Below are 22,626 nucleotides of genomic sequence, written 5' to 3'. Positions count from 1 at the left end.
ACACATACATACATACATACATACATACATACATACATACATACATACATACAAATGCAAAATTTCCTTGAGTACTGTAATATTAATCTCTCACATCCTGGGCATTAATTGTTTCAACTTCTCCCCTCAAAACAATGCCATAATGGTGAACCTATGAAATGTGTGACACAGGTGACATGTGGTGCCATATTTGCTGGCTCACAAGCTGATTTTTGGCCTCCTGGAGGGCTGTGGTAGACAGTTTTTGCCCTTCCCAGGCTTCAGAAAAGTCTCCTGGGGAGTCTGGGGTGGGTGAAAAACAGGCCTGATGGGTCAACTGGAAGTTCATTCCTGAAATGGCCCCAATGGGCAAACCAGAAATTTGGAAATGAGGCATTTCTGGCTTCTAGATGGCCTCCAGGGGGGCTGGGGGAGGCCGTTTTCACCATCTTCAGGCTTCAGGAAAACCTCAGGGGAATGGGGGGGGTTGTGTGTGCATGCACTGCAGAGGGGTCTCATGCGTATGCAATGGTGGGCAGGGGAGGAATGAATTGGTGTGGACACGGTTCATAGGCTGTGTGCACACAATTACTTATTACTATAACTTTGTTACCAGTATCTTTATGATTTCTATTGTTTTATTTAGTTTCCTAGTATGATTTATGTTAATTGCTCATTGAGTATCCTATGACTATCACGAAGTCTTGTATCTTATGATTTATGATGAATGTATTTTTATGATGTTTATGGTCATGATTTATCACTTATAGCTTTTATGTACACAGAGAGCATACACACCAAAGACAAATTCCTTGTGTGCCCAATCACACTTGGCCAATAAAGAATTATATCACTCAAGCTCTAGAAGTACATCATCCTGGAATGTAGATGATAGAGTCAATTTGAAATGGAGCTTTGGAATGGAGGTTGAGCCTGTTATGGTGGAGTTATGCTTCCCCAACTAAAAGATGGACATTTTCAGAATGTTCATTGTGCTCTCTCTGGTGCAGGATCTCTGGGATCCTGCACCAACCAGGAGAACATTTTTGGTACCATACGTGGCATGCCTGGGGACACAGTGGCTCAGTGGCTAAGATGATGAGTTTGTCAATCAGAAAGGTAGGCAATTTAGTGGTTCGAATCCCTAGCGCCGAGTATGGAGAGAGTTGCTGTTACTTTTCCCAGCTTCTACCAACCTAGCGGTTGAAAAGCATGTAAAAATGCAAGTAGAAAAAATAGGAACCATCTCTGGTAGGAAGGTAATAACGTTCCATGCACCTTCGGCATTTAGTCACGCCAGCCATATGACCATAGATATGTCTTCAGGTAGTCCTGATTCTTCGGCTTTGAAATGGAGATGAGCACCGCCGCCTAGAACTGGGAATGACCAAGTTAACGACCTTTAACTTACATGGAATGCCAAATATGACCTTTCCGCTGGCAGATTGATGAGGCCATGTTTATTCCCTAGCTTTACCTACTCCTCAGTGTACAGTATTCTTGGCTCCCTGAAAGATACATTGACACTTAAATGTTTATGAATCCATTTTAGTTTTTAATGTTTCTGCCGAAATCAATAATTAAAGTGTAATATGCTTTTCACACAAGTCTTAAAAATAGATAAAGAGATCAAGTTGAACAAATGGGTCAAAAACTTTATTCTTATTCATTTATTTATTGAGCAGTACTGACCCATAGAGAGGCCGAGGGCCACACATGACTAAATGGCTTACTAGGACAACAACAATGCACAGATACATGCAGATGAATACAACAATGAGTTGGATGTCTACAATTATTACCTTCACCATCAAGCTAAAACCACAATGAAGAATATGCCTTAATAAAAGAAGCCATCAATGGTGGGACAGTGGTCATCATAAATAAGACTACATTCTCAGGAAAGCTGAGAAGAAGATCTCCAATATTATCAACTTCAAACATGTCTCCACAGTTTCCACAACAACATATCTACTAGGCTTTCATGAGTGAACTAGATAAAAAACAGTTGGCCGCATTGTTTCTGGCCTATCACCTTACCTGCTACACCAAAGTGGCTGTCAAACTTTGAGAATTGTGGAAAGGTATGTTAATTGGATTTTTTCTGTATGATTAGGGGGAATATTGGGGGACCTTAAAGTGGCAAATAATATACTCATGTTATCACTTTTTTTTATTATCAGCATCTCAAAACACCACAAAGATGAGAAATTTTTGGGTTTCACATATACCAGGAATTCATTTGGTATTATGGGTGGTATAAAAATAGGCATTGTCTTGCATTTTGACAGGGATGCTACAAAGTTCATGAGATGCAGGATTTAAATCCATTCATTTTTACATTAATCCACATGATATCACTAAAATATTTGTAACATCTTCTTCTTGATTAGCTATCCCTTACTATATTAGGGCTCAGAATAGTTACCTAACAATTCAAAGAAAAGATGCAGGGCAGTTTAAATGAACTTCTCAGTGCAATTGGTTTGCATGTCATATTGATGCAAAGAATAAAGAACCAGAAACTGTTAAAAGTAACCAGAACTCTCCACAGAAGAGAAAGAAAATATTTCACTATCTTAAACAGTTCAAGAATGATATAATTTGTCTGCAAGAAAATCATATCAAATCAACTGATCAAAAATATTTGTTTAACCCCAAACTTGGTCAACATTTTGTGACCTCTGCTACGGAAAAGAAAAATGGTATAGTTGTATATTTAAGAAAAGACATTAAGGCTGAACTAATTGAAGCAGATCCCTTTGGAAGATATATCGCGCTAGACCTAATCTTAGAAGGGAAAAAGACATTAGTTTTGGGAATTTATGCTCCTAATCAACAGCAAGATGGATTCTATAGAAATCTTCATGCTAAATTAGTACAGTGGGACTTTAAGTCTTGTATACTATTGGGTGACTGGAACGGCATGATTGACACTAAAAGAGATAAGAAGACCTCTCGCCCAAATACTAAAATCCGAGCTAAGTTACCCAAACCTTTTTTTGACATGATGGATGACTTCGAATTGAGAGATGTTTGGCGAGAAAGAAACGCAGAGGAATGTGACTTCACCTTCTTTTCTGATAGACATCAATCCCTTTCAAGGATTGATTTTATACTAATCACTAATGATTTACTTTCTAGGGTGAAGAAGACAAAGATTGCGGCGAGGGTCCTTTCGGAACCTAACCCAATTTGGATGGAATTGGGAAGGGTAGTGCATGCAAGAAGATCTTGGAGGCTGAATGAAAACTTATTCAGATATGAAAAGTACATTAATGATTGTAAATCATTGTTATCTGAATACTTTGTTCTGAATATGAATAAGGGTACACCTATGGAATTTGTATGGGATGCAAGCAAAGCGTATATGAGAGGAGTACTGATGAATATAAACAAAATACATAGGCATAAACAGGGGCAAAAACGAAAAGAACTGGAAGAAATGGCAGAAGGGTATCAACAAATTTGTATGGGCCGGAAAGAAGCCGAGGGTAAAGATGAAAATAATGCAAGATATATGCGAGAGAGGAGGCTTGAAATTACCTAACCTAAAATTATATTATGATGCAGTGGTGCTATCCGCAATTAGTGATTGGACCCATTTAACCAATGATAGAATACTGAATATCGAGGGACATGATCTGGTATATGGTTGGCATGCTTACTTGTTATTCAACAAAAAACTGGATAAGAATTTTAAAAGTCATATCTTAAGAAATGCTTTACTGCGGGTCTGGAAAAAATATCAATATAAATTAAATGATAAGCTACCCATGTGGGCAATTCCTAGACATACAATTGAAAATATGAATATAGAACAAAAACACGATAGAAACACTTACAGACAACTTCTCACTTTGGAAAGGGGGGCTCTACAACTAAAATCTTTAGAGGTATTGAAAGAGGAGAAGGTAGTTCAAACATGGTTCCAGTATGGCCAATTACAGGCCAGGTGGAAAATAGACCAAAAAACTGGTTTTATCCAAGTTGAGGATAATTTGTTTAAACAAATAAGAGATCAAAGCTTAATGCATATAAAGAGGATATATAATGTACTAATACAGATGGATTCGGAAACGGAATTGGTTAAAGATTGTATGATAAAGTGGGCTCAGAATATTGAAGAACCAATAATGTTGGACACGTGGGAAAGAATATGGGTAAGAAATGTGAAATTTACACAGGCACAAAACCTGAGATAAAATTTTTATAAGATGTTTTATAGATGGCATTTAGATCCTAAAAAGCTGGCTTCTAGGGGAGGGGGGATATATAGTATGTGCTAGATTTTAAAGTAACACGATTGCACTTGTATACTGTTGCTCTTTAATTCCAGTGTAAAAATAGGACAAGCTGAATATATTAATAGATAGTAGAAATACACCGAAGGGAGGAGTAGAGGGAAAGAAGAAAGAGGGGTAGAGAGGGTGGGAGAGAGGATTGGAGGGAGGGTGAGAAGGAAGGGAGGGAGTCTATCAGGAGAGAGGTGTGGTAGAGGGGGAGGGGAAGTAGTGTAGAGGGGAATTGGCCTACTGCCAATTACCTCCACTAGACCGATAAGATCGCATAGATTAGGCCTCCTCCGAATTCCATCAGCCAGCCAGTGTAGACTGGCAACTACCCAGAGGAGAGCCTTCTCGGTGGCTGCTCCGACCCTCTGGAACGAACTCCCCATGGAGATTCGGACCCTCACCACCCTCCAGTCCTTCCGCGCCGCCCTTAAAATCTGGCTGGCCTGGCTGGCCTGGGGTTAACAATTCTAACCCCACTCGAATTGTATGACTGTTGTGTTCTTAAATGATGTAGTGTCTCCATGTTGTAAATTGTTTGTCCTCCCCCCCCTTTTGAACTGTGAGCCGCCCTGAGTCCCCCCAGGGAAAAGGGCAGCATACAAATAAAGTGAAAATGATTGAAATGAAAATGAATGATGGAGGGAAGAGGGAAAGTTGGAGGGGGCGAAAGAAAGGGTGTATGGAGGGTCGAAGAGGTACATTGGGTTTCTATTTTGGGGGGTATTATTGACAAGAGGAATGGCTGTGTTTATTGTTTAATGTTATATGGCCCCGATTCTGCACAGTATATATGTGACTGTACGAAAATGAAAATGAAAAATAAAAAAGACATTTACAAAGGTGAAAAGTAATCAGTTCAGCTTCATACAAAGGGTCATTTTCATTTCTTCATTAATTGTTTCTTCTTGTTTAGATCAGGTCTCAAAATAATGATATAGCATTTTGGGAAAAAGATGCAGCCCAGTAAACCAGCTGCTGAAGCCAAAATGGAGAAGATTTCCACAGCCACCATGTATTTTCCCCTGGTACTCAGATAGGTTGGAACAAATGACACCCAGACACTGCAAAAGACCAACATGCTGAAGGTGATGAATTTGGCTTCATTAAAGCTGTCAGGCAGATTTCTAGCTAGGAAAGCGACAGTGAAACTGATAGCAGTCAAGAACCCCCAAAACCCAAGGACTGTATAAAACATTGCTGTCGAACCTTCATTACATTGTAGAACAATTTCTTCAGCCATGGAGTGCATGTCAGAATCTGGGAAGGTGGGAGAAATTGCCAGCCACACTATACAAATGATGATTTGAGCCAGGAAGCAAGATAGGACAATATTGGTGGCCAGCCTTTTCCCCACCCATTTCCTCATTTTGGAGCTGGGCTTGGTTGCCATGAAAGCAAGGACCACTATGATTGTTTTTCCCAACACACAAGAAAGAGCTACAGAGAAGAGGATGCCAAAAGCAGTTTGTCTCAAGAGACATTTCACTTGGTCAGGTTGCCCAATGTAGAGCAAAGTGCAAAGGAAAGAGAGCAGGAGAGCAACAAGAAGGCTATAAGTGAGGTTCCTATTATTGGCTTTAACAATAGGTGTGTCCTGATACTTCATGAATATCCTGAGCACTGCAGCTGAGATGACAGAAAAGGAGACTGCAATCACCACCAAAGAAATTCCCAAAGGTTCTTGATAAGTTAAGTACATTATATGTTTTGGAAAGCAACTATCCTTATCCTGGTTTGGATATTGATCCTCTGGACATCGGAAACAGTCATCTAAGTCTGAAAAAGAAACCATTTATAATAACATTATTGTTTTGAAGTGTCATCATTTCATTTTCAGTATGCCCTAATTTTATAGCATTCTGCAGATGTAGTGAGCTCCCATCTTGATTACCTTTATATGATGGTATCCTTAAAGACCATTTCAAAATAATAACTCATTTGCAATGTAATGTCACATGGGCTTACAGTAGGTGTGTTTCAGTGGTGGGTTACTAATTCTGTTCCAACCGGTTCGGTTGGAACGGGGCTGGCGCCATCCTCATGCACATGCGCAGTTCACGCATGAGTCTTAGCACCTGCACGATGCTCCAGCTGCTCACGGAGAATCGCGCAGGCACTGTATGTGCCATCCAGCTGCTCACGGAGAATCACGCAGGTGCTGTATGTGCCATGCGCCTGTGTGGAAGCGCAGAAGCCAAGGTGGTGCAGTGGTTAAATGCAGCACTGCAGGCTACTGCTAGATCAGCAGCGGTTCAAATCTCACCGGCTCAGGGTTGACTCAGCCTTCCATCCTTCCGAGGTGGGTAAAATGAGGACCCAGATTGTTGGGGGCAATATGCTGACTCTCTGTAAACCGCTTAGAGAGGGCTGAAAGCCCTATGAAGCGGTATATAAGTCTACTGCTATAAAGACCGGTAAGGAGCATGGGTGGGTGGGCCCTTCGCCATTCCCGGAAGTTACTTACTTCCGGGTTCGCTGACCAACCAGTTCGCGGGGACCGCCAGTTGAAACCCACCCCTGGTGTGTTTCATAACTCACTAGTTCTACTACTCCTGCATGTGCTATACTGACTCACAGTTACCACATGCAATTCAAATGTCTTGTTATCACCATTATATCTCTGAATGTCAGTGGGCCAGATTATATGTGAGACCACATTTAGTGGTATCTATCTTTATCAATAAGTCAGATTGATGAGCATGCCCCAGATTGTTTATGTTCAACATTGTCATATGAGAGTTTGGAGTTTTACCTTGTCTGTAGTTTCCAGGATTTTGCAACACTCGTCTACCTGAATTATGAAGTATTCTTATTGCTTCTTGGCCTTTTGGCTAAGATCAAGTGTAGAGGCATTCCTAACCTTTTATCCTTGTGGCAGGCTGGGAAACCTTTGCTATTGCCCCAATGTGTTGGAATTGGATGGGGGCTAACTCATTAGGCTGATTAGTATGATACCTTGTGATTAAAAAGATGTATTTTTAAAGGTTGGGGTAAGCCACCTAGGTTTATTATATGAAATAGGCAAACTTATAAATTTAAAGTCGTTCATTCAATCAAAAAGGAAACAAACAAACAAACAATTATCTAGATAGAATAGAAAGAAGAAACAAGTTGAAACCATGGAAAAAATTACCACAGCAAAGTTACCTTTACTCCCAAAATCAGACGACAAAAGTTCCTGGTAAAAACTGTTTATAATTTTTGAAAGAAACATACGAAAGAAGAATTCAAATCTGAGAAATCTATTAATAGTCCAAGTTAGCATTGAATAGCCTGAGCCTGCAATGATGAAGTTACAAAACCTCCTCAAATCTATACAGATCAATATAAAATGAAAAAAGAATCACATTGGTAAAGGCATATATTACAGGCTACCCAACCAAGAAGAAGAAATGGACAATCATTTTGCAAAAGAACTAACAAAGGTATGTAGGGAATATACCATTGAACTAATGAGAGACTGTAACTACACTGATAACAACTGGGAGACAAACTCTGCAGCAAATCAGAGATCAAATAGATTCCTTACCAACATAGGTGACAGCTTTAAGACTTGCATGCTTCAATGCCAGAGTTCCTAAGCCAACGTGGCTGGAGAAGGAATTCTGGGAGTTGAAGCCCACAAGTCTTAAAGCTGTCAGGTTTGAAGACCCCTAGTTTTTTTTCTAAAGGATTAGGGGTGCAAGGATCTTGTAACTTGACAGCTTTAAGACTTGCATGCTTCAGTGCCAGAGTTTCTGAATAGCTACTTGGATCGACCTAAGTACTAATTCGTAATTTCATATCCGGTCACATGGGTGGCAAGCCATTCCCACAAAGAAGACCACCCCCACAGAGTAGGTTCACACAATTTTTGAAACCCACCACTGGAACCATTGTACCATATCTTTCAAAAATCCTGGAACACTGGGAAACATTAGTATTAGAAAAGAACTGATCTAGTTGTCATCTTCAACAAAAGGGGTGGGGGAAACAGACCCATTAAACCAGAGACCTATCAGCCTAACATCAATACCTGGGAAGATTCTGGAAAAGATCATCAAAAAACTGATTTTCAAACATCTAGAAACAAATAAAGTTATAACTAAAAGTCAGCACAGATTTTTTTAAAACAGATCATGCCAAACCAATCTTATTTCATTCTTTCACAAAATGGCTAAATTAATAGACAAGTGAAATGCTTTGGAGAGAGTATAGTAGAAACTATAGTACGTATAGTATAGACATCAGCATGGTATTCAGCAAAGTGATGTAGGGTCTCCTGCTTAAACAGAGGGTCGGACTGGAAGACATCCAAGGTCCCTTCCAGTTCTATTCTGAATCTACTATTTATTAACATTCAGCCTCTCTTTATATTTATAATATAATTGATACATTCAATATATTCCATTGCTTACCCAATTGGTCAGCTATCTTCCCTTCTGGACATAATTTACAGTCATAGCAACAGGATAATTTTCCTTCCACTTTCATTTTGCTATGGCCAAGAGGACACTTCTTGTTACAGATGGAAAGAGGTAATGTCTGCTCATAAATAAAATGAGAATTCATACAAAGAAATTATTTTGGTAGATTTTTCTTTTCATCTATTATACATATACAACTCTTCATATTTAATCCAAGCATTGGTATTGAATCTTCTTGCTGTAAGCTAACTATTGGAGTTACTATCCTTTAAAAAACCATACATATAAAATTTATCTGTATAGAATTATAGATAAATGACTGTGTTACAAATGTAGAACCAGATAAGAAAGAATTTTCCATCATACCCTTTCTTTCGCTGATTAGTTTATATTTTATTTTTCAGAGAGGTGCAGTCAGGGGAGGCAGGGGAGGCAGAGCCTCACCACTGTCATCATGAAAAGAAAAAAAATGTAAAAGGAAAAAGGCTGAGCTAGTTGCTACCAGAGTCACAGTGGATGACTCTGTTTAACTGTTTAAAAAAGCCTCTAAAAAGCATTTTGGATATACACATCTTAAGCTACCTCTTTGTAACCCGTGAAAAGGAGAACATTTGGAGCTCAGGATTAAAATAGGGGTGCTCTCTGAACTTGGTAGCACAATGATGATGATGTTATCTAGTTTGGGTATGAAATGTTTGCAAGAAAGCAAACAAATGCAAAAAGCACGAATGATATCCCCCCAACACACAGCTCTTTGACTTTAGAAGTTTGTGTTCCTATCACATTCAAAAGTAAAAAACCAAAAACACTAATTCTTTTGGCCTCCAAAAGGGCCTGGAGATCTCATTTTGCCAACTGGCTTGGTGTCTTGAACTTTCAACTGAGTGGGGAAACATCGAAGCTTTCATATTTGGGTTCCAAATAGCATCCAAAATTAAATCAGAGTCTGAGCAAAGGATTCCTCAAAGTTCCATGTTGGCACATCTGGGAAAACCTGAATCTGAAAGCTTCAAGATATTACCAGCCAGTTGAAAGTTCAAGATCCTGTCCCTACACCCACAACTCCATCTCATGGTCCAATCTTCCATTGCCATGCTGGCAGATTTCACCCATCCAGTTCCGGCCAGGAGCAGAGACAAAGGATGACTTTGACTTTCTAGAAAGAATTTTGTTATGGCCACCTATCACCAACTACATATAACAACTCCTCTCCCATTTTCCCACAATAGAAAAATGCACAGCAGGACGTCATTGGCTATGGCGGCAGGCTTGGAGATAGCTCTGAAGCCTAGCTGACAAACCAGGGGTCTGGTGGCATAAAGAGCAGCCGTTTGCTGATCTCGGAGGGACTCAGCGAAGAACAGAGGTGCTTCTCTTGGATGCCCTAAATTTTCTTGAAGAGTAAGTTGGATTTACTATTTGGTTACTGCATCTCTGGCGATCTTTCCCCCCCTCTTTGATGGGACTTTTAGCGGCAATTAAGACAAACAGGAGCAAATGAATTAACAATTGAAGAAGGATTTACATCATAAAGAGTCGTCGAAGGCGGCCTAGGTGGTGGAAACAGAGAAGAAACAGAGAAGTCTTTACCCTGAGGCATAGCTGATAGTAATCAGCGGACTTGCCCTGCCTGCTCCCAAGATTTTTGGAAAACTTTTGTGCTGCTATAGGAGGTTTAAGGCTCCACTTGAGACAGTCAATATTATATCTACTGTGCGCATTGTTTTCTCTTTTTTTTTTTGAGCTGGAGTTGGACACTTGAAAGGGGAATACTTCGAGCTGAACTTTTCTTCTTTTTTATTCTCTTCTCTTTGAGGTTTGATTTCTTTTTTTGTGTTGATATATTTGTCCCCCCTTCTTTCCTTTCTTTCCTGATATGAGCCCCCTCCTGTACTTTTTTTAGATCTCTCTATGGGACTATATTCATATATATTTTTCCTTATAGATAGCAGCAAAGTAAGTTGGAACATTGCTTAAACTGGTAGCAGATAGTTTATGAAGCAGTGGGATATTCTTAACTTAATTGATATGAGCTGGGCAAAGGGGAGGGGAACCTCGGCATTACCTACTCAGCCGTCCCCATCTACAACCCCTCCAACAATACACAGAACTTTAGACAATATGGCTGGGGTAGAGAAGGCACCCACATTGCAAAATATACAGACAACTTTGCTATCGATACAAAATAATATGGCTAGGAATCAAGAGATCACTGAAAAATCCCTGGCCGACATTAAAAATGAAATGGGAGACATGAGGGGTGAAATGAAAGAGCTGTATTCACAGCAAAAGGAGATCTGGGCAAAAATGGAGAAACAGGAGGGTCAAATTCAAGATTTAGGAGTAAAAATGAAGGAAAGTGAAGAGAATATGGTGAGGTGGGAGATGAGGCAGCTACATATTAATAGAAGGTTGGAAGATGAGATTGCTATGTTGGAATTAGAAAAGTTAGACTTCTTTCTCAGATTTCAAAATATTCCAGAGGAAAGAGGGGAGAAACTGAAGGAAATTATGGTGGAGATGATAGCAGGGATCGCCCAGAAAGATAAGTTGTCAATACAGAGTATATAGAGTCTATACTTCCTATACTAGGAGACAGAAACTGCCACGTGAAGTGCACGTGAGGTTTACTAAATGACCCCTGAGAGAAGAAATTTATCAGAAGGCACGTGACCAGAATACCATGTATGCGGGAGAAATGGTGATAGTACTAAAACAGATACCAAGAAGAGTGAGGGAAAGGAGGCAGAAATATCAGGACCTAACAACACAATTGAAGAAACTTCAGGTGATGTATAGGTGGCTTTTCCCAGAAGGGATATCTTTTCTCTGGCAAGGCCAGAGGTTTCGGATTGAATCATTGCAAGATGCACAAGACTTTATGGAAAGCCAGTTGAAGAGGGGAACTCAGAATAATGATGGAGAATTGGATAACAATAGCCGAGGAGAGGAGCGAAAGAATAGTGTCCCGGGAGATGAGAAAGGGGGAAATGAGAAACAAAGCAGTGATGAGAGACCGCAAACGAGGCAGACAACAAAATCCAAAGCCTTACACAAATAAACATGGCGGATGAACTCCGCTTAATTTCTTTAAATATAAATGGTTTGAATTCACTAAGAAAGAGAAATAAAATACTGAATGCTCTACGGAAAAAGAATTGTGATTTGACATGCCTTCAAGAAGTACATATAGTGAACCACCAGCAAAATGTGTTGTATTACCCCCGGCTGGGTATAATGTATACAAGTTTAGCAGATGAAAAGAAAAGGGGCATGGTGTTGTATGTTAAAGACCATATCGATTCTAAATTGGTGTATACTGATGGGGAGGGGAGACCTTTAATGGTTGAATTGAAATTTTGCTGGTGGCCATATATGCACCGAATGACAACCAAAGTACTTTCTTTAGAAAGTTGCATCTAAAAATTGCAGAGTTAGGCTATGACCACATATGTGTGGTGGGTGATTATAACGCGGTGGCAGATAGGACAATGGATTATAACCCAGGAAACATCCAAAGGGGGGGGGATTAAAAGAAAGGAGGAGAGTTCTCCCCAAAACCTTTGAAGACATGAGGGAGGAATATGAATTAAAGGATGTATGGCGTGAACTCCACCCACAGAAACAACAATTTACTTTCTTCTCACATAGACATCAATCCTGTTCTAGGATCGACATGGCCTGGTTGACACCAGAAATTGGGGACTTGATTAAGGAAGCAGCAATTGAGGTTAATACCTGGGCCGATCATAATCCACTCTTATTGGTGTGGAAAGGAGTAAGGCAGGGGAGGAAGAGAAGATGGATGATGAATACAGAGATAGTGAAAGAACAAGAATTTCAGCAAATGTTTAAAAGGGAAATGAGGTTTTTTTTTTGAAGAAAATAGGAAAGGAGTAACTCCACAAATACTTGGGATACGGCCAAGGCTTATATGAGAGGCCTAGCTATTAAATATACAACAGGCACACACAGGAAAAAATTAGAAGAGAGGGCAAAATGGGTAGCTAAACTGGAGGTGGTAGAAAAAGCCTTGCAACAGAACCCACTAGATGATAGGAAAAAAGAAGAAATTGCTAGAATTAAGCATGGGATCTCTCTTCTAGACCAGGAGGATGTTGCTCGGAAACTTAGGGGGATTAGGCAAAACTTTTTTGAGCATGCTAACAAACCGGGTCATTGGCTCTCTTATAGACTTTGAAAAGAAAGAGAGAGCAGACATATAGCTCAACTGCAGAATAGTAAAGGGGAATTAGTAGAAACCAAGGGGGAGAAACAGGAAATTATCCAAGGTTTTTTTCAGCAACTATATAGTAGGGAAGAAATACCTGAGGACCAAATTAAGGAATTTTTAGACAATGCAAATCTACCCAAGATCTCAAATGAAGCAAAAGGGGTACTGAACCAAAAGATAACAATAGATGAATTAGAAAAGGCAGTCAAAAAAATGGAAAACAACAAAACTCCTGGCATGGATGGCTTGCCAGTTGAAATCTATAAATCTTTTTTGGAAATCTTAGGACAAGAGATGATAGTAATATTTAATGCTGTCTTGACGAATTCTATCACACCAAAATCATGGGCTGACGCCTATATAACCCTTTTGCCTAAAGCTGGAGCTGACCGTACCCAAATTAAAAACTATAGGCCAATTTCACTTTTGAATGTGGATTATAAAATCTTTGCAGCTATACTGGCAGATAGACTTAAATTCTTCCTTAATAAATTTATACACCCTGATCAGAATGGCTTCCTGCCGTCAAGGCATTTGAAAGATAATGTTAGAATTATTTTGGATGCCTTAAAATATTATGAAGCTCGGCTGGATAAACAAGTGGCCTTTATGTTTCTTGACGCACAAAAAGCTTTTGATCGGGTAAATTGGAACTTTATGTTCTCACAATTAGAAAATATGAAGTTTGGAGAAAACTTCTTAAATGCAATTCGGGCAATTTATGTACGACAAACCGCGACATTATTGGTAAATGGAGAAGAGGCGGGTGATATTGAGATTGGTAAAGGCACAAGACAAGGATGCCCGTTATCCCCCCTACTGTTTATCCTCACATTAGAACCCCTTCTTAGAATAGAGAGGAGTGACACACAAATTAAAGGGTTACGAGCTAAAGCTCAGGAATTTAAGGTCCAGGCTTTCACCGATGACCTTGTTTTTATCCTGGAGGATCCTATGGCGTCTAGGATACAACTTTTACGTAAAATAGAGGAGTACGGTAGGATAGTGGGGCTATGTATAAACAAAGAGAAGACAAAACTGTTAATTAAGAATATGACTCTGAACCAGAAAAGGGAAGTACAAAGCCTGTTAGGGATTAACAGGGCCCATAAAATACAATACTTGGGAATTTGGCTCACGGAGAGATGTTCCTCTATCAAGGTAGATAACTATATGAAATTGCTACAGCAGGTATCTAAAGATATGACTAATTGGAGTGGTAAACAACTGTCTTTGATGGGCAGGATTGCGACAGTCAAGACATATGTATTACCAAAAATTTTGTTTCTGTTTCAAATGGCACCAACTAAATTGGACAATTTTTTTTAAAAAATCTTTGGAGACAATAGTGGCTCAATTTATATGGCAAGGCAAGAAAGCACGAATTAAAGCCCAAATATTGCAAAAACGTAGAGAACTGGGAGGCTTCGGAGTACCCAACTGGGAAGCATATTATAATGCAGCAATTATGACATGGGTGAAGGATTGGGTGATGTTGAGTAGAAGGCACCTATTGCCTATAGAGGGACATGACCTCCCTCAGGGATGGCATGCCTCCCTCTGGCAAGAAAGAGACACCCCCCATAGGTACTTCATGGGACATTATATTCGGAAGATTTTGATAGGGGTCTGGGAAAAGATGAGGAAAAAATACTATCTTAGGGTTCCGTGCTGGTTGGCACCATTAGAGCATGACAGAAGATGGCAACATGAAAACAAAGATGGAATTAGAGCAGCAGGGCAGGAATCTAGAATGGTGGGAATATTTACAGGTTAGAAACAGGTTTAAAAGCGATAAGGTATGGTTTGGGATCTACCCAAACCCTCAGGGGCTAGATAAGATTTTGTTTGGTGGAGACAAGAAAATGTTATCGAAGATTTATCATTTTTTGACCTGCCAAGATGCTAATGAAGAGATGCATAAAAGCCTTCTAATTACATGGGAGAGAAACTTTGGCTGTGAGATTGAAATGGGCAAATGGTGGGATCTATGGAGTAAGACCATTAAACTTACAATATCTACAGCATTCAAAGAAAACATATACAAGATGGTTTATAGGTGGCACTTCCCCCCAACGAGGTTAGCCAAGATGTTCCCTGGGTTATCTCCATTGTGTTGGAAATGTGGAAGAAAGGATGGTACATTCTACCATATTTGGTGGTCCTATACTGAGGCCACGAAATACTGGAAAAAGATTAAAAAATGGCTAAAAGAGGTTACCGGGGCAAACATGGAATGGAGACCCGAGAACCTTCTACTAAGCATTAAACCAGAAAACATGAGCAGTTCAATATGGCATTTGAGCCTACATATAATTGTGGCCGCAAGAATAACTTATGCACAATTTTGGAAATCCACTACCATACCATCGGAAGATGCTATAATTAAAAAGATCTATGAATGTGCAGAAATGGACAGAATGACGGGTTGGCTGAGGGACAAAGAAGAAACGGAACATTACCTTAGCTGGAACTTATGGTATATGTGGACGACAAGGAGAACAGCAGGGACTTAAAATGCGAAAAGTTAAATGTGAACATGGGTATTGTAATAGATCCCAGAATTTTGTAATGAGAAGATGTGGCTTAGAGACCTAACAATGAGGAAGGAAAGAGAAAAGTTGGGCTGTGAATGACTGTCACCGCGGGGGGGGAGGGGGGTTGTATGTTTAAAATTGTATTTGTATTTGTATGTTTTACTCCTAAAAAAAATGTATAACTAATAAAGATTACCTTAAAAAAAAGAAAAATGCACAGCAGAATAATAGAAAGTTTGGCAGGCCTGAGGTTTCCCCCCCCCCCAAAAAAAAGATGGCTTGCAGATCTGACACTTTGATCTTCAAAGTGGATATATCATTCTCAGGGTGGTTTAAGGACTAAGCTAAGATCCTACCTCCCCACTTCCTTTTCCTCTTGTCAATCTTAACATCAATTTTAATGTCAATATTTATTGTTTTAATGTTTTACAATTACAAGCCACCTCAAGTCACTTCTAGGTGCCTAGAAGGTGAGATGGGTGGCATAGATTTAATAAATAAATAATAATATGTGTAGGTCGAGCCCAATTTGAGCCCAAAATATCTCTTGCTAAGTGAGACAGTTATTAGGTGTTTTGCTCCATTTTATGACTTTTCTCGGCATAGTTGTTAAATGAATCACTGCAGTTGTTAAGTTAGTAACAACATTGTTAAGTGAATCTGACTTCTCCAGTGACTGACAAAAGGTGATCATATGATTCTGGGACACTGTAACTGTCATAAATATGAGTCAGTTGCCAAGCATCTAAATATTGATCACATGACCATGGGGATGCTACTCAGGTTGTAAGTGTGAAAACTACTTATATTTCTTCCCGTGTCATTGTAACTTCAATGAATAATATCCGGTCTGCTAACTGCTTGCTTACTCCAAATGTTCCTGAGATTGTGATTGTTTAATCATTTATTCCATGGGTATCAAACCTGCAGCATTATGTTGCCGTTATGTGATATATCATGATTTTTTTTCCTTTGTGGAGCTGGGATGAGCATTGCCTGCACATGATGCATCTAACCTATGGGCTGCCAGTTTGACACCCCTGATTTACTCCATCAATCTGTGACTAATAATTTCAAGCAAAGAGAAAAATGAAACACACCTTGTTAAACATGAGAGGCCAATTGACGTCCTTGCCAGAAATGGTGAGTAGCTTGTCTGGAGGAGCCATGGGGTCAATCTTCCCAATTTGGATTTTCAGAAAGGACTTGTTTGGAAATGTGACCCAATTTAAAATATCAAGTCCAGTTTCTAATTCCCCATTGGGGCCGAAAGAAACCTGTTCTCCAGCACTGTTGTTAAAGGAGACTTGTTGCAAAAAACGGTGGAGCTAAAGGAAGATGACAAAAAAGAGGAAAGAAACAGAAAAGTTATCAGGAATCTTTGAAGGGGATGGGGAAATTTCAATTTGTTTCTTTCAATTTGGCCTAGTCTCAAAAAAGGTAAGCTGTTCCATTTTGCCTCGGTCCACACTATTTCAAACTGGTTTAAAAAATATAATTTTGTCAAATGCATTTTCAACTATTAGCTGAAAAACTGTCAGATGAGAATTCCAACAGAAAATCAAGGATTCATGGTTGTCCCAAAAGTACTTTTTCAAAAAAACAACTTGACTTTTTTGTTTTTCCTTGAAGAAGTTTTGATTCTCAGAAAAGAAGGTTATTCAGTTGTGAACTGAATTGGAAAAAAAATCAGAAGCATAAGAAAAGCATAACCTTATGAAAACACACCCTTGGCACATTTGAATCTTAACATTCTTTAAAATTCAGCTGGTGAGGAATAATAATTCTATTCAGTAGCGTTTTCCAAGTTACTACATATAAAATTGTCAAGCATAATGGATTGAATAAGATCCAGTACATACTATTTTAAACATAAAATGAAGTCCATGTGTTACATATTTTTGTGTCTATATCTAAGCCTTAGATTTATATTCATTTTTTTTAAAATTTTCTTTCATATGAAAATATCAAGGAGTTCTATGTAGCTTTCATAACTATCTATAAAGTGTTCTGTTAAAATAACACAACACTGATTTTCTAATCTGGTAGTTGATGATTTCCCAGAATTTTGTATTAGCCAACATTACTTGCCAAGGTGATCGCAGGAAGAGCTTCCATCTCCTCTCATTCATTTTTCGTCCCCCTTTGAGTTTGGAAGAGCGTATGGCCTTCAGAGCATGTGCCACAGCATAGACTGCATTGTAGACACTATAACTATGTGCATTCATGGTGGTCTCAAAAACAGAATTGGGTAGAGCCTCCAGCTTCTCTTCTCCAGTGCACATCCTTTCAGCGTTCTCATCTGTAACACCACTGGACAATGAGCATTCAAATGCATCTTTCCAGAAATCCTGTATAAACCCATCTTCTTTTTCTAAGTTTGGGCTTCTCTTCTGCATAAATTGTTGGAATCCAGTGGGGTCCTTTGAAAGAATTGCAAAGGAAAGGGCACCATGAAGAAAATCAATGGGCAATGGCCTTTGCATTAGAATGGAAGTAAATTCCATCTGGGCTGTCATGATCCAAACTTTGGCTGTTCTCTCCTTAGGAATATTATCATAATTGAAAAAATAGATCATTAGTCTCAAAGGTATCAAGCCTGTAATTTCAGCACTTAAGATAACTGCAATGGCTGTACTTTCCATGATCATCTTGAATAGTTTACCTGTGCCTTCCATCCACTCATCAACTGCATTACCATACATCATTGGTGGAAGACATTCTATAAAGTCAAAGCAGATTCCTCTCTCTGAAAATGTGGAAAGTCTCTTATGAATGAACTTGTCCCTATCTTCTTCATACATAGAAAGTAACCCAACCCAGGTCCATTCAAAATGCAACAATAAGTGCAGTATTGCCTTAAATTGGTGGTTCTCATCCAGGAACATCCATTTGACAAACATTGCTGTTTCAGTAGTCATGAATGGAGGTGATCCATATGTGATCTAAATGGAGAAAGTCAGAAGAACATAAAAATGAACGATCTCTTCCAAAATAAAAACAAAAATTAAGCACCAATGCATGTGGGTTTATTTAATCCATTTTCTGGATTTGAGTGGAACACAAAAATAGGGTACCTAAACAATAGTTTTACATGACATCTGCAATTTTGCTCATCAACCAAAAAGGAGCAGCCCTTTCAAGATAATCTTATCTGTGGTTTTGCTCAAACTTTCATTTCAGTGACCCACCTTTTGAATATAATAAATACCTGGTGAACCTCTCATATTGATTCATTTTTTGTCTCACCTGGGGAAATTTGTAGTTGCACAGAGAGATTGCTATGTTGAGACAAGTGTTAACACGGGGTCCTCCAATGACAGCTACTGTGTTGGTCTGGTCATTACATTTGTAGTTGGGTATAAAGTCATCTTTTGTAGAGAGAAATTCCATTGCTAAATGGTAAGTTGTACTCTCCACATGATAATCAGTAGTGATATGGAAACCAAGGCTAACATTGGGTAAAATCCCAGAATATTCATTGATCTCCTTTACAGCAAATGCCAGAGCCAAAGTGTGTTGGTAATTATGAGTTATAAACCTTCAGGCAAAGATATAAACTATGTCAATATATTTCTGTTTCAAATTTGGACAGTTCTTTTATATAAACGTATGCATGAAGCATTTTTGTTTGTTCTGGAAAAGTGGAATTTTGTCACAACCAAATAATAGCCCTAGATCACAACAACTAGAAAGCACTGACCTATCTGTGGCGACTTAACATTGAGCTAAGGTGGCATTTTCTCAGATCCCATTTGAAATACTTTGTACAGTTCTGGAGATCTCAGTTAAAAAAAAGATATTGATAAGATTGAGTGAGTGAAGAAATAGGAAATAAAAATGATTCCAGGTTTGAGGGACAAAACATATAAGGAACTGAGGATGAACTGAATATGTTCAGCCTAGAGGACAGAAGGAAAGGCGTGACTTGATTGAAATCTTTAAATATATTAAAGAGTGTGAATAAGGTTCTAGAAAGTGGCATTCTCAATGTTAATTAAAACATAAGAACATGGTGACATAATTTCTAACAGACAGGAAGGAAGTTCAAAACTATTGTTAAAAGGTATTAAATTCACAGAAAGATTAGAAGAACCTTGAAACCAACTTCCTTAGGAGGTAGTGGATTAAACACCAGTTTACTGAGTTTAAACATGCTGGGGATAAACTTATCTGTTTTCTATGTTTCTATCTGATTATTTAGTCTATATGTTATCTGTATTTTTCTGAGAGAAGTAAGCCAGTTCACACCTAAATGTACTATTTAAGTGGTTTCTCTTTTACATCTTGATGAAACAAAACATGAATAATTTCAAGATTAACCAGAGGATATATTTAATATGTAGATTAGTCAGTTTCTTGAGGAGAAAACAATTCATATAGTATTATCTGCATTTTCTTAGGTAAAGAAACCAGCTCTATTTCTCTCCACAGACCTAAGATAAAGATGAAGTATGCAAATAGAGTCCTATTTTATATCTGTTTTATATCTGGGTGAAATAAAAGGCAGAAAAACCCATCAAGATTAACAAAAGAGCTTCTGCAATATTTAGTTATATTCAAACTTTTTTTACTTTCAACTAGGGACTTTGTTGAAGGGAGAAAGTTTCTTGATGAGAATGAAATTAATATACTTTACAATTAAAACTAATAATATTCATCTCAATTTCAACATCAGTATTGAAATTAAAAATAATTAAATATGGTCACTGGAACTGGTCATATCAACTGACTAGCAACCAATATATTTAAGCATAAAAATGAAAGAAAACACATTTAGATGTTAATGAGTGGAAAGATGAGATTGTGGTATGAGTAGTAGTAGTAGTAGTAGTAGTAGTAGTAGTAGTAGTAGTAGTCAGATACTTACAGGTACTGATCAAGGACTTCATTACTAGGAAGGCTATGAAAAGTGATCTCATTTGTAAGAAAGAGAACCTGATAAAAAATAGCAGCAATGGTTAAATCTCCAGACTGATAGTATTTATGAACAATTGGAAGAGGACTACTAAGTTTGCAGGAATAGGGAGGAGAAATGCTCATCATAGTTGAAAAAAATGTAAAACCAATGTTCTGAATATAACCAATTCTTTGTAATACGTAGTCATTATAGACATCAAACAGTAGCTCCTAAGGACCACTCATTAATTGTATCTAAAATTAAGATAATGAATTTTATCTAAAGCCAAGAAAATGTGTTACAGATGAAATACTTAATCCTACCTGCTTACAAATCTTTATTTTTGAATATAACCTAATGACTATAACATGTAGTCATTGTAGACATCAAACAGTAACTCTTATGTGACCATTCAACTGAGTAGCTGGCCATTCAGTAGTATTATCTTAAGACAATGAATTTAGGAAAAATAGGAAGCATCATAGATGAAATACTAATCCTACCTGCCTGCACTTCTGTTTTTCTAAGCAGATATTAATAGAATGCAAGATCTTAATCCGGGGTGATTATTTTTACAGTGCCTGCTGGAATTCCCTTAAGGTTTGTAGAAGAAGGGACAATAACTACCCTTAATCAGTAATCAGTATCATTCTTTGCAACAGTACTTTGAAAAATATCAGAAGGAAATATGTATATCGTATTGCAATAGACACGGCTGCATGATTATGAACATTTGGAAGTAAAAAAAAGGGGGGGGAATAAGACTTTATATGCATAGAAGAAAACAAATGAAAACACCTGTGTTGGGGGGAGGATAGAAACACACCTGTTGAGGTTATTTTGCCCAGCAATTTTGCTTCATACATAATACTTTTTAAAATACTTAATACTTTGGTTTAAAAAACAAAACCTAAGTTATTCTATTTTTAATGCTTAATTTAATTGATTTTAAGGTATTGCACCAGCCATAGTATACTGTAACCATTATTTCAATCCACAAGCCATAATTTATAATGTAACCATTTCAAACTATTCCACACACAATAAATTGAAGCAAACCATTTTAAAATATTCTACACTCAATAATTTTAAGTAAAACTATTTAAAAAAATATGCACAATACATTCAAAGTATTGAGTATAGAATTTTTAAAAATGGTTTATTCTAATTTATTTTGGATAGAATCTTTTTAAATGGTCTAAGACAATTTTAAAAAAACAATCCACACAGAATAAACTGAAGTAAAACATTTTAAAATATTCTATAGTAATACTTTTAAGTGAAACAATTTTAAAAAAATCTATGCACAATAAATAAAATATTATTTAAAAAATACGTTAAAAAATAAAAGAAAAAAACCTGGGTCACTTACCAGCAGGCAGAATCAGCAGAACTCCGAAGCGATGGATCCTTGCAGCGATGGATGGAAGCAACAGGGAGCAGGCAGGCAGAGAGGCAGCAGAAACAGGAAAGACACTAAGCAGGTTGCCTGGCAGACTTAGCCAGCCAGGCAAGGCTAGAGAGTGGGGGGCAGGAGGGAAAGCTAGGCCGCCTTCATCGCCAGCCCGTGGCTTTCACTAAGGAAGACCTGAAGGCTTTTCCTCGCAAAAGCTGGGCCGCCATCACCCACCCGAAGCCTCCCGACTCCCGCCACCAGGGCTTAGTTACTTACCTGAGGGGCAAGCAGCAAGCTCCTGGAGGGCGAAGGGAGTTTTCAAAAGGAGGTCAAGTGTGAAGCTTTTAAATGCTTCGCCTCCAGCCTGCTCACTGATTGGCTGGACTCCAGCCAATCAGTGAGCGGCAGGCTGGGCTGGCTTAGTGCAGACGGGCGGGGGAGCGAGCAAGCGAGCTGTGATAGTCCAGTAAGGGCGCTTTGCAGCGACAGGGGCCAGGACTGGTACTGGCAGTCCTGGAAGTTAATTACTTCTGGGTTCACTGACCAACCGGTCAACAAAGACCGGCAAGGACCGGTAAGAACCCACCTCTGATGCATACAAAGAATCTTCCGTGAATGCTATTATATTCATTCAACCTCTGGAAGTACTTCACCCTAGAATGTAGGGGAATGTACAAATAATTCCCACAACACTGTCATACTATTTAGTAAGGCTGTATTACTATTTTTCTTCTCATTTTCCTATTACTTTTCTACTTATTACCATAACTTTTTTACTTGTATCTTTATGATTTATATTGTTCTATTTATTTTCCTGGTATGATTTATGTTGATTGCTCATTGAGTATCCTTTGACTATCACAAAGTGTTGTATCTTAT

At 38.5% G+C, this 22,626-nt stretch overlaps 1 protein-coding gene across 1 annotated transcript; it reads right to left on the bottom strand.

The window, feature by feature from the left end:
- Positions 1-5,154: 5,154 nt before the first annotated feature.
- On the bottom strand, positions 5,155-20,494 carry LOC148046556 (vomeronasal type-2 receptor 26-like). Its single transcript, XM_087714839.1, has 6 exons — positions 20,322-20,494; positions 18,701-18,992; positions 17,539-18,396; positions 16,552-16,779; positions 8,672-8,798; positions 5,155-6,050 (listed from the first exon to the last, which is right to left on the bottom strand). The coding sequence occupies exons 1-6, from the start codon at positions 20,492-20,494 to the stop codon at positions 5,155-5,157; spliced, it is 2,574 nt and encodes an 857-aa protein (XP_087570965.1).
- Positions 20,495-22,626: the final 2,132 nt, after the last annotated feature.

Source organism: Thamnophis sirtalis, unplaced genomic scaffold, assembly GCF_051295495.1.
Source record: "Thamnophis sirtalis isolate CommonGarterSnake01/CBP01778 unplaced genomic scaffold, rThaSir2_p1.2 scaffold_4, whole genome shotgun sequence".
NCBI lineage: Eukaryota > Metazoa > Chordata > Lepidosauria > Squamata > Natricidae > Thamnophis > Thamnophis sirtalis.
Note: the sequence above shows the minus strand (reverse complement) of the source record. Positions and strands in the feature narration are given on the sequence as shown.